The following is a 12,662-nucleotide window of genomic DNA, read 5'->3' on the forward strand; positions in this document are numbered from 1 at the left end:
CTAATTACTAATATTTTTTAGAAAATTGCAGCAGTATCTTGGATCATTTTGTTCTAGGTATTTATTTGGTACATAATGAGTACCTTCAAATCGACAAAAGAATCGTCCTATTTCTATATTATTGATTTCTCTTGGTGAACATAACGATATATCATCTGAAATGAAAAAAATGTATTGTACGTTATAAAGATAAAAAATCATAAAACATAAGTGATTTAGAAGAATGCTATAAATACCTTGTTCAACATAACATATTTGATTATTTTCGGTGAGAATTATATAATGCGGTTGATCGATACTATGACGTTCTCCACATTTACTTATATAGAGAAATTGTCGACATACATATGGAAAATGTGTATTTTTATTTGTATAGGAATTTAATTGCATCAAAAACATTTTATCATATTTATAATGCCAACCGACTATCACTCCACAATGATCTTGCAAGATATTTCGCATACGTAACTTATGAGTAACTATTTCTCCGACAGCATATTTTATTATTTCCTTTCTTTTTCCTAATTGTTTTTCTATTGCAACATCAGATCTAACCTGTAAAAATGTAATAGCAACATTCCAATAATATCTTATTGATTTCTAAAACAATGTAATGATTTAAGATGTTTATATATGAATAATTATAAATAATATAATTTTTTTATATATTGTAATATAAATATTAAAATATTACAATTACAATTACAATTATATTACACAATGTGTAATAACCTACCTGTATTATCATTGTAATGTCTTTAATCAACAATTGGTTCCTAGTCAAGCTCTCTTGAATATTATTTTTTGAACAATAACTTAGAAATTTGAATATAAATTTGAAATTCCACTTATAATTTATATTAGAATAAACATTCAATGTAAACCCGAATACTTCCAGCATTCGTATTAATATCTGAAAAAATAGATAACAATGAACAAAATTTTGATTGGAAATAAGAAATAAAAATAATGTTTATTATTTCATTCATTGATTATAAAATATATTGATTCATTGATTTAATGTATTTGTACGGCATGCAATTGATTTTCATATTTCTTAACTACTGTTAATATAAACATAAAAATTACATGTAAAAATTCACTATTTTTTAACAGACGAGGTGAAATACTTTTGTAATATCTTCCCCTGACGATATTTATTGGATGAATTTCATCGCATTGTTTTGCCATATAAAAATATTCTCCATTTGCTTTTCTATTACTAAAAATAAGAAAAAGATATGAATATATATACAGGGTGTCCGATTCCTGAGTGACCAAACGAAAAGTAGTAGTAGATTGGGTCAAACTGAGAAGAAAAGTCCTCTACCATTTTGCAAAATTCGCAATAATTATTAAAAAATAAGCAAAAATGTCTCGGTACATGACAAGCGGTAAACCGCTTGTAGTGTGTGATTATTAAGTGATCAAACGAAAAGTGGTGATAGATTGGGTCAAACTGAAAAGAAAAGTTCTCTACCATATTGCAAAATTCGCAATAATTATTAAGTTATAGGCAAAAATGTCTCAGAGTATAAGAAGCGGTAGATAGATCGCTTCTCATGCGCTGAGACATTTTTGCCTATAATTTAATAATTATTGCGAATTTTACAAAATGGTAGAGGACTTGTCTTTCCAGTTTGACCCAATCTATCACCACTTTTCGTTTGATCACTCATTAATCGGACACTGCGAGCGATCTACCGCTTCTCATGCGCCGAAACATTTTTACTTATTTCTTAATAATTATTGCGAATTTTGCAAAATAGTAGAGAACTTTTCTTCTCAATTTGATCCAATCTACCACTACTTTTCAATCAATTGGTGTAAAGAAAACACATAGTTGTTTCGAAGAAAAAATATGTAATTTGCAATTAACAATTCCATATTTTTTCTTAAAAACAACTATGTGTTTTCTTTACACCAATTGATTCCTCTCATTATTTTGTACATAAAAGTATTAAGGTAAGATAATCGAAAAATGAATATTTTACAAGATATTTTACGGTTTATGTAAAATTAAGAAATTATTTCAAGCATCATAACTCAAAAAGTACTTAACGGAAAGGTACTTAATTATAGTGTTTTGGAAAGCTCTCGAAATAAGCTACAAGAATGTACAAAAATATATAGGGTATTCCATTTAAAAAAATTGAAATGACCTTCACGTGACCTTCAAATGACTCTTCAAGGTCAAACCAATGATACCATCTTATGGCCCCCTCGAAACCATACAACTTTTGTCTAAAACATTTTTCTCTATCTTGCTTATTTTTCGAGTTATTTGGCTGCCTAAGTTAAAATGGGTCACCCTGTATATATACAGGGTGACCCATTTTAACTTAGGCAGCCAAATAACTCGAAAAATAAGCAAGATAGAGAAAAATGTTTTAGACAAAAGTTGTATGGTTTCGAGGGGGTCATAAGATGGTATCATTGGTTTGACCTTGAAGAGTCATTTGAAGGTCACGTGAAGGTCACTTCAATTTTTTTAAATGGAATACCCTATATATTTTTGTACATTCTTGTAGCTTATTTCGAGAGCTTTCCAAAACACTATAATTAAGTACCTTTCCGTTAAGTACTTTTTGAGTTATGATGCTTGAAATAATTTCTTAATTTTACATAAACCGTAAAATATCTTGTAAAATATTCATTTTTCGATTATCTTACCTTAATACTTTTATGTACAAAATAATGAGAGGAATCAATTGGTGTAAAGAAAACACATAGTTGTTTTTAAGAAAAAATATGGAATTGTTAATTGCAAATTACATATTTTTTCTTAAAAACAACTATGTGTTTTCTTTACACCAATTGATTCCTCTCATTATTTTGTACATAAAAGTATTAAGGTAAGATAATCGAAAAATGAATATTTTACAAGATATTTTACGGTTTATGTAAAATTAAGAAATTATTTCAAGCCTCATAACTCAAAAAGTACTTAACGAAAATGTACTTAATTATAGTGTTTTGGAAAGCTCTCGAGATGAGCTACAAGAATGTACAAAAATATATAGGATGTTCCATTTAAAAAAATTGAAGTGACCTTCACGTGACCTTCAAATGATTCTTCAAGGTCAAACCAATGATACCATCTTATGGCCCCCTCGAAACCATACAACTTTTGTCTAAAACATTTTTCTCTATCTTGCTTATTTTTCGAGTTATTTGGCTGCCTAAGTTAAAATGGGTCACCCTGTATATATATATATATATATATATATATATATATATATATATATATTTAAAATCCAGAAAGATTGAAATAGCTAAAATGGATCATGTTTAGTTAAAATTAAACTTACTATTTCGGTCTCCATACGATCTTAAGATTTCCTTCTGAAAAGTGTCTATAATTTCTTTGTTTTATTGGCATCAGAATGCAGCATATACCGAGTCTTCTGGCTACGCTCTGATATATAATACTTAGTAAATAAGTATAACTTACAGAGACATCTGAAATCTGTTATAAATTATATTTGAAAAAACTGTACGTTAAACATTAATAAAATATTAAAATTATAGTAATCCTTACGCAGAGCATGATAAATTATTATAATTAAACATAATGTAAAATTTCTTACATATTTTCTATCTTCTTTAACATCGAGATCTGATATTATCAATGAGAGAAATCGAAATAATTTATCTATCCCAGAGTGAGAAAAAATATATTCTTCAAGTGTACGCATAATTTGTGTTGATTCCGTTAGATCCCAGTAATTATCATATATATTGTTGGTTTTCCAAAAAAGAAATTGCTCTGATGACGTCGAGAATATTGAATGCGAAGGATATTTAATTTTAAGGCGAAGTAGTACGTCTTGCGCAATATCATCTAACCACGTTTTGATGACTGAATAAGATATATGTGATTGAAAATGTTGTGCTACAATAGCAACTTGCCGTTCTACAAGCTGCTTTTCGATTGGCTTAAGTATAAATTTGGTTTGTTTGTACACAAAGCGAAATTGTGTCAAATAATTGAAAATTAGCTCATAATTATATTTAATTGTCAAATTGAAATCAGGTGGCCTGAAAAAAATTTAAATGTTATCTATACAATAATTACATTAGTTTAAAATGTTAATGACAATTCAATTTATTGAATTTACCATGGTAATTGTGTAGGAATAATTCTATTAAGCTCATCTAAAACAAAATGATAAATAATGGAATTTTTAACCGTGGAAAGTAGAAAATATTCCAATTCTTCTTTGTTAATTTCCGTTAAATTATTGTCGGACATCAATGATACATAATAATGTAGCTTTTTGATACACTTTGTTTCTGTTTTTATTTGTTTTTCAAAATTTAAATGCTCAATTTTATCCAGCTTCTGTAAATAATACTGCTTCGTTGTAGTAGAACATCTAAAATTAAGTCTTAAATTAATTCTCAAGAATTATGTTTATTATTAACAACGCTATAATATCAACAATAAATTGCAAGTAATATATTTTCCTCAAAATAAAACTTTTAATTAATATTTAGAGCAAATTAAATGATTTATAAATATTAATAATATTAATATTATATCTAAATATTAATATTATATCTTTTTCAATATTTAATAGAAAAATATATATTGTTTTCTTTAATCAAATTGTTATTATCGCTATACTAATGGATGGCAATTTATAAATATCCACACAATGTAATATTGTGATGCATCTACTGTAATAATTTCACATATATTTAAATTTGTTATACTTTATATCTTATTTTTAAATAAAAATTCGAGTGTAAAAATGAAACGTGTATTATTTTGAGTCTCTATTCCATTAAAATGAAAATAAAAACTAAAAAGCTATTATAGAATAAAAAGTTATTTATTCTTTAGAATCTTCAAATAGATAGATGATTGTATATGATATTTATATAAAATTATAAAAATTATTAAATATAAACAGAAAATGTTAAGAAAATGTCAGGTTTATTTAGTTGTAAAGAATGTAATTATTTATAAAACGTAAAAATATAATATTAGAAAGTAAGTTTTGAAAGGAATAATTTTGAAATAAATAAATGTAAGAATTGTGTTCTTATTTGAATAGTTTTATATAAACATTTAAATAATCCTATTACTGCTAATTTTAAAACTGCAATATGAAAATCTGTAGTAGCAATTTGTGTATTTTACACATTATAAACTAAATATACTTCTTTTTAGTCGCAAAATCAAAATAACAAAAATGAATGAGACTATTAATACAACAATAAAGAAAAATTTCCTTTGAAATTTATATTTTGAATAATTTAAAATAATTTATTTAAAAAAGAACAAATTTTATTAAGCATGCAATAAAAATACAATGATAAAAGACAGGATAAATTTCGTGCTCATAATAATTCATGCTTATTAATAATAAAATTTAAAAAAAGTTAAAAAAAGTTTGAAATTATAGTATACAAAAAATTGTGAACCGTGAACAATAGCTATCAAATTCACATAGCGCAGAATTGATAAAGTTTATTATGTCTCGTCAAGTTGTTTTAGATTCATTAAGACTTCAACTTTATTAATATCATCCTTTAGTACAATCGTATTAAATTAAAATCAGAAACGAGAAATATTTAAAAAACAACAGACAATAATTTAAATAATTAAAATAACAATGTAATAATTTTAATTGTCCCATTTTATTATTTTGTTTTATTCATATTTTATTAACAAAGTGCTTTGTTGATAATTTTTAATTGTTCCATTTTATTATTTTGTTTTATAATTATTTTATTAACAAAGTGCTTTGTTGAGCGATGAATGTTGACCGAGTGTAAAATTAATATAACAAAATTAATATAAAGCTTTTAAATATACATATAAACGTACCTCTGACAAATTTTTTTTTTCCAAAAGTAGTTGCTCAGTGTTATGCGCTGTAATCTTTTACACATGGACCTAAAATGTATGACATCTTCTATGCTGATGCTCTTGTTTTCTAGAATAAAAACAATAATTTCGTCCGGCAAGTGTGTTATTTTTGCCATTGAAAACGATGATTGAATTAAACGATGATCAAAAAACTGACAACAAACACTATTTTTGCTTTCGAATCGTGCTAAATTCGTATATATACACTCACCCGCAAAAAAAGCGGTACACCTAAAATTTGAGAAAATTTCATCAAATTTTAAATGATCATAACTTGGTAAATAATGATGATAAAAATATGTTTAAAAAAACAAAATGAAGGCTGTAATGTCCACTTTAAGAATATTTAAGTGGCAATTATGCTCAGCCATTGTTTTCAAAATGGCGGATAAGGAAGTGAAAGGATGTAAAATTGATTATTAAAGGATCGAGTTTGGGACGGTGCACGGCGTAAATCAGGTAACGCAGCCCAATGAGACCAAATGCTCGTGAAAGTGTGGAGTGTTATCTTTAAAATGTTTTTTTACCGAGCTCGATACGATGATTTTTCGCTGAGTTATTCCGAATTTAATTAAAAACGCTCTTTTTTCTTCTTCAATTTGCAGCTCAGCGAATAATTATCGTATCGAGCTTGGTAAAAAAGCATTGTAAAGGTGATACTCCACACTTTCACATGCATTTCGTCCCATTGGGCTGCGATACCTGATTCACGCCACGCACTGGAGCAAAGCGGGAACCTTTATTTATCGGTTTTGTATGCTTTCATTTATCCGCTATTTTGAAAAAAAATGGTTGCACATAATTTCAATTTAATTTAGGTGTGTGTGTGTGTGTGCTCGTTTGTATACCACAAGGATAAGGACCCCGTGGTTCGTCAGCTCCACAGTATTTAAAGACTCCAAACCCTCCTTGTGGCGTGTGTGTGTGTGTGTGTGTGTGTGTGTGTGTGTGTACGGGCGCACGCATGTGTGTATTAATAGTGGGTATGACCTCCTCGTGCGCGTATTACCTCATTCATACGATCAGGCATACTCTGTATTAGTCTTTTTATTTCATCCTGCGTAATTGCATCCCATGCATTTTGAAGAACTCTTTGAAATTCTTGCAGTGACTGAGGTGCAGGTACGTGATTTCGTACTTTCTTGCCGAGATTGTCCCACAAATGCTCAATGGGATTTAAATCCGGACTACTTGCTGGCCAAACAAGTCGATTTATGCCAACTTCATCGAGGAAATCAAACACTCTTCTCGCAGTGTGTGGTCGAGCATTGTCTTGCATAAACAAGAAGTTCTCTCCGATAAAGGGTGCATACGGAACAACATACGGAAGGAGTATGTCTTCCACGTATACATCTGCGTTCATGTTCCTGTCAAAAAAGTGCAAATCTGTATGAGCGTCCGCTGAAATACCTGCCCAAACCATCACAGAGCCTCCATTGTAGCTGTACCTTTCACTTACAGTACAATCTGCAAATCGTTCTCCACGACGACGATAAACTCGTTCTCGTCCATCTGGAGAATAGAGACAAAAACGAGATTCATCGCTAAAGAGTACTTTGCCCCAGTCTGCGTAATTCCAGTCTCTATGCGCAACTGCAAAATTGAGTCGAGCTACGCGATGACGACCTGTAAGAAAAGGTACAGCCGCTGGCCTGCGCGAAAACAGATTTTGTTCCGCTAATCTTCTCCGAACGGTGTCAACGGATACATTGCAATTGTGGACATCCCTTAAATTGTTTCGAATTTGAACAGCTGTTCGATGTCTGTCTCTTAATGAATTTAAAACAATAAATCGGTCATCGTTTTCATTGGTACGTCGAGGGCGCCCAGAACCAGGCCTCCTCTTGAAAGAATTGGTGTCTAAGTACCTGGCATAAGCACGTTGCACAGTTGACACTGACAGATCAAGTGCCTCAGCAACGTATCTTCGACTTCTGCCATCTTCAATTAAAGCAACAACTTGAGCAGCTTTTTCTGGAGTTATCGTTGCCATAATCGAGAAGTAATTTCGAGAAGAAGTAATTAATTATGGTTTCAATAGATGAAGTCGCAAGGAGCAACGCGTCTAGAGAGCTAGCAAATCAATCGCATAACTTGTACTTTAGTCTTTCAATGTACCTGGCATAAGCACGTCTCAAACGGAAAAAACATTGAAAGACTATAGTACAAGTTATGCGATTGATTTGCTAGCTCTCTAGACGCGTTGCTCCTTGCGACTTCATCTATTGAAACCATAATTAATTACTTCTTCTCGAAATTACTTCTCGATTATGGCAACGATAACTCCAGAAAAAGCTGCTCAAGTTGTTGCTTTAATTGAAGATGGCAGAAGTCGAAGATACGTTGCTGAGGCACTTGATCTGTCAGTGTCAACTGTGCAACGTGCTTATGCCAGGTACTTAGACACCAATTCTTTCAAGAGGAGGCCTGGTTCTGGGACGCTCATACAGATTTGCACTTTTTTGACAGGAACATGAACGCAGATGTATACGTGGAAGACATACTCCTTCCGTATGTTGTTCCGTATGCACCCTTTATCGGAGAGAACTTCTTGTTTATGCAAGACAATGCTCGACCACACACTGCGAGAAGAGTGTTTGATTTCCTCGATGAAGTTGGCATAAATCGACTTGTTTGGCCAGCAAGTAGTCCGGATTTAAATCCCATTGAGCATTTGTGGGACAATCTCGGCAAGAAAGTACGAAATCACGTACCTGCACCTCAGTCACTGCAAGAACTTCAAAGAGTTCTTCAAAATGCATGGGATGCAATTACGCAGGATGAAATAAAAAGACTAATACAGAGTATGCCTGATCGTATGAATGAGGTAATACGCGCACGAGGAGGTCATACCCACTATTAATACACACATGCGTGCGCCCGTACACACACACACACACACACACACACACACACACACACACACACACACACACACACACACACACACGCCACAAGGAGGGTTTGGAGTCTTTAAATACTGTGGAGCTGACGAACCACGGGGTCCTTATCCTTGTGGTATACAAACGAGCACACACACACACACACCTAAATTAAATTGAAATTATGTGCAACCATTTTTTTTCAAAATAGCGGATAAATGAAAGCATACAAAACCGATAAATAAAGGTTCCCGCTTTGCTCCAGTGCGTGGCGTGAATCAGGTATCGCAGCCCAATGGGACGAAATGCATGTGAAAGTGTGGAGTATCACCTTTACAATGCTTTTTTACCAAGCTCGATACGATAATTATTCGCTGAGCTGCAAATTGAAGAAGAAAAAAGAGCGTTTTTAATTAAATTCGGAATAACTCAGCGAAAAATCATCGTATCAAGCTCGGTAAAAAAACATTTTAAAGATAACACTCCACACTTTCACGAGCATTTGGTCTCATTGGGCTGCGTTACCTGATTTACGCCGTGCACCGTCCCAAACTCGATCCTTTAATAATCAATTTTACATCCTTTCACTTCCTTATCCGCCATTTTGAAAACAATGGCTGAGCATAATTGCCACTTAAATATTCTTAAAGTGGACATTACAGCCTTCATTTTGTTTTTTTAAACATATTTTTATCATCATTATTTACCAAGTTATGATCATTTAAAATTTGATGAAATTTTCTCAAATTTTAGGTGTACCGCTTTTTTTGCGGGTGAGTGTACTTATATGTGTAAGGAGTCACGAATGTATGCACAATATATATTGTAGCTTCTTGCACTGTCGCGATGCGTCTGTAACGTACACACTTCGCTTCACGTGATTCAGAAAAATTTATCTTGCTTAGAAATGCTTCAAAGCGTTTCATTTACCAATAGAATAAAAGGTCACAGACTTCTCGGTCCTGAATGGTCAGTGAAAATGACGAAAGACAGGTATGACAAATTCTTAACAATCTCTTCTTTCCTCCAATCCTTATTGTTCTCGAGATTTATGGCTTAGTGATTGTTTCAATATTATTTTAACGGAATTTTGGGCTGTCCACTGCCCATTGCTTTTTTTATAAGAATCTGCTTCGAGATTTAAAACAGTCAGTTACTTGATTTTTAAGAAATTCAATGTTTTCTGTTCTGTAAAGTTTATTTGCCGCGATCTGAATACTAAAAATAGTCCATGAAAAGTTAGAAATAAACGAAGTAACACATTGCAAAACAAGTTTCAATCATTCAAGAATAATATCATTTAATACATGTAATAATAATTGTGTGTGTATTCAGGAATCATTAATTAATAGAATTATAAAGACTATTGTTATTAAAACAAAATTACTGCGTAATATTATTAAAAATAAAATTCAGTGTATATTATAGTCTAAAAGACAAATAGGAAAGATAAAATTATTATCACTATTATCACTATTGGCTTGTCAAAGAAACTTTACTTATCGGAAAATACTTATACAAATTTTTTTATCAAAATCTATGAATCAGGGTATCCGTGAGATATCCTTAATAGGTATAATGAGAATTTTTCAAAGCCTGTTCAACTATATGAGAGAAAAAAAGAGAAAAAGAAAAACACATTTATTTCAAATCTCCCGATGTCTAAAAGTGTTTCAATTTTTCATCAAGAAAATATATGATTGGAACAATTAAAATTTACAGAGTGTTATATATTTTAGAAGATGGAAAATGAATTTAAAAAAATTCGATTTATTCCACTATTGTGAATACTATGATTTATTATTTTATACAGGAAATATTTTTGCACAATATCTATTTAAAATATTCAAATATATTTCTATTAATGTTATAAATCAATGAACTTATTGTTTATTGTAAATCTAAATATAAATTTTTTTCAGGCAATCCATTAAATAGATATTATTTTGACATAATTTTTCGATATTAAAAGGTGTGGATTTGATTTGTTTACTCTCTTGAACTTATTTTAGCAGCGCATATATGAATACACATTGCATGAGAGAGATTTTTTGGACACGTACCTAAACTGTAATTTTGAGTCTGTCTATTTCTATCGGAATGCATAGTCTTTTTTTAATTTTATTTTTTCTTACTATAGACATACATAATAGTCCGATTCCTGCCGTAAGAGACAATGTGGAAACATGAAGAATAGAAATAGCATTCTAGGCATGTCTCTTTTCATCTTGAGTAAGAGTAGTAGGGATGAAACCAAATGAGCGGCTATGTGGGACTGAATATGTGGCATTGAAGCAAGCATACGACGCATAATCATATATACATGTAAATTCAATATAAATTCTTTTCATTTTGATTTTATCCCTAAGGGTCGGTCTATTATATGTGTATCTATGTTTCTTATAATCAGCTAAATATTTGCTTTCGCTGTTAACTGATATAAAATTTGATAATGAAATTTAATCATCAGATAGAATAGATAATAATAATTTTAGCTTTACTGGTAGCATATTTAGTCAATGTTAACATGGGCAGTTGACAAATGATCAAAAGAACAAAATTTCCATTAAAAACACATTTGGACAAAGCTATTAAGCCATAAATCTCTGGAAAAGTAGGGAAAGAATGTGAAAGATTTAAGAAAATTTATTTTACTTTTTATTTGAATTTTCCTATTAAAAGAACAGAAATATTGAAAATATTTTGTTTTTAATCATTTAAAGAATAAAATCGAATGTGAAATATATTAAAATCTATAGATCTATAGATCTATAGATTATTATATATTTCCGATGTCGGCCAATGACTTCTAGTATTTTAACAGAAAAAATTCGATTTATTCCACCATCGTAAATTCTATGATTTATTATTTTGTTACGGATGATTTGAATAGAAATATTTTAGCATAATTTCTTTGAAAAAATTCAGAAAATAACATTTCTCTGTATTAACATTTTAATTAATAAACTTATTGTATTTATGGCCTTTATAATACCTAAGTTCGACAATAGAAACAATAATTTTTAATTTACCATTATTAGTCATATGCAACTTTTCTTCAGTTGCTTACTTTCTCATTGGATTTTTCGTTTGCACACAATTTCTCTTTCATCTTTATATAAAAGATTCTGTATGTATGCGCCCGCTCAAGATATCGAGATCTCTTTAAATATTTTAAAGATAACTGCATTTTTTCAAAGCGTACATTTTAATGGCTTGCTAATTAATTTTATTATATTATACATGAATATATTAAAATTAATAAGCAAGCAATATATTATATATGAATGCTTAATTTTAAGCTGAAGATATGACTATAGAATCTCTAAGCTTTAACAATGTTTACTTATAATTTTTCTTGTATATGATTATTTTTGGTATCTGGTCAAGAGAAAAGTCTCACTTAAGAAAAGATTTCTTTTACTTAAAATCAAATAAAGAAAAATATTGCAAAGAGTTCTTGGTATTATAAAGTTGTTATAGTTTGTACAATCTTACAAAGCACGCATAGGAAACATGAACATCTTGTTTTTCGTGTAATTTCATATACATCTAGAGAAAGAGAATTTATTATTAATTTTCAAATATTTTAATTCTCAAAAATGCATTATTCTTTTAATAATATTCATCTATGCTCTGATCTCATAACATTAATTTGACGTCATATTGATCAAATTTATATGTTTTCGTTAGTTTGACACCAATACGATGTCAGGTGACATTATTTTGACTTTTATATTTATTTTAGATTTAAAGCATAGTAAGATTTGACAATTATTATTCTATATTTATTAAATGCAAATAAATAATAGTGGATGTAGTAGTAGAATAGGAAATGGTCACGTAATTTTAATATTTTTATTACAATTAGTTAATCATTTTTCAAAGAACATAAAAAA

General features: G+C 30.0%; 1 protein-coding gene across 1 annotated transcript; it reads right to left on the reverse strand.

Moving 5' to 3' along the window:
- On the reverse strand, nt 1-4,186 carry LOC145959229 (uncharacterized). The gene is made up of 7 exons (XM_083077873.1): nt 4,122-4,186; nt 3,591-4,041; nt 3,312-3,469; nt 1,090-1,222; nt 737-913; nt 237-555; nt 1-155 (listed from the first exon to the last, which is right to left on the reverse strand). The coding sequence occupies exons 2-7, from the start codon at nt 3,696-3,698 to the stop codon at nt 1-3; spliced, it is 1,050 nt and encodes a 349-aa protein (XP_082933999.1). The 5' UTR covers nt 3,699-4,041; nt 4,122-4,186.
- Between the last annotated feature and the right edge of the window lie 8,476 nt (nt 4,187-12,662).

This window comes from Camponotus vicinus, unplaced genomic scaffold (assembly GCF_025532165.1).
Source record: "Camponotus vicinus isolate PSW18456_S1 unplaced genomic scaffold, iyCamVici1.0 SCAF_1, whole genome shotgun sequence".
Taxonomy (NCBI): domain Eukaryota; kingdom Metazoa; phylum Arthropoda; class Insecta; order Hymenoptera; family Formicidae; genus Camponotus; species Camponotus vicinus.

Excerpts from the sequence above, each read along its gene's own strand:
- LOC145959229 (XM_083077873.1), bottom strand. The coding sequence starts at position 3,698 with ATGCGTACACTTGAAGAATATATTTTTTCTCACTCTGGGATAGATAAA. Across the intron at positions 914-1,089 it reads AAAATAGTGAATTTTTACAT|ATATTAATACGAATGCTGGA; the intron begins GTAATTTTTATG and ends CTATTTTTTCAG. Across the intron at positions 556-736 it reads ACATTACAATGATAATACAG|GTTAGATCTGATGTTGCAAT; the intron begins GTAGGTTATTAC and ends ACATTTTTACAG.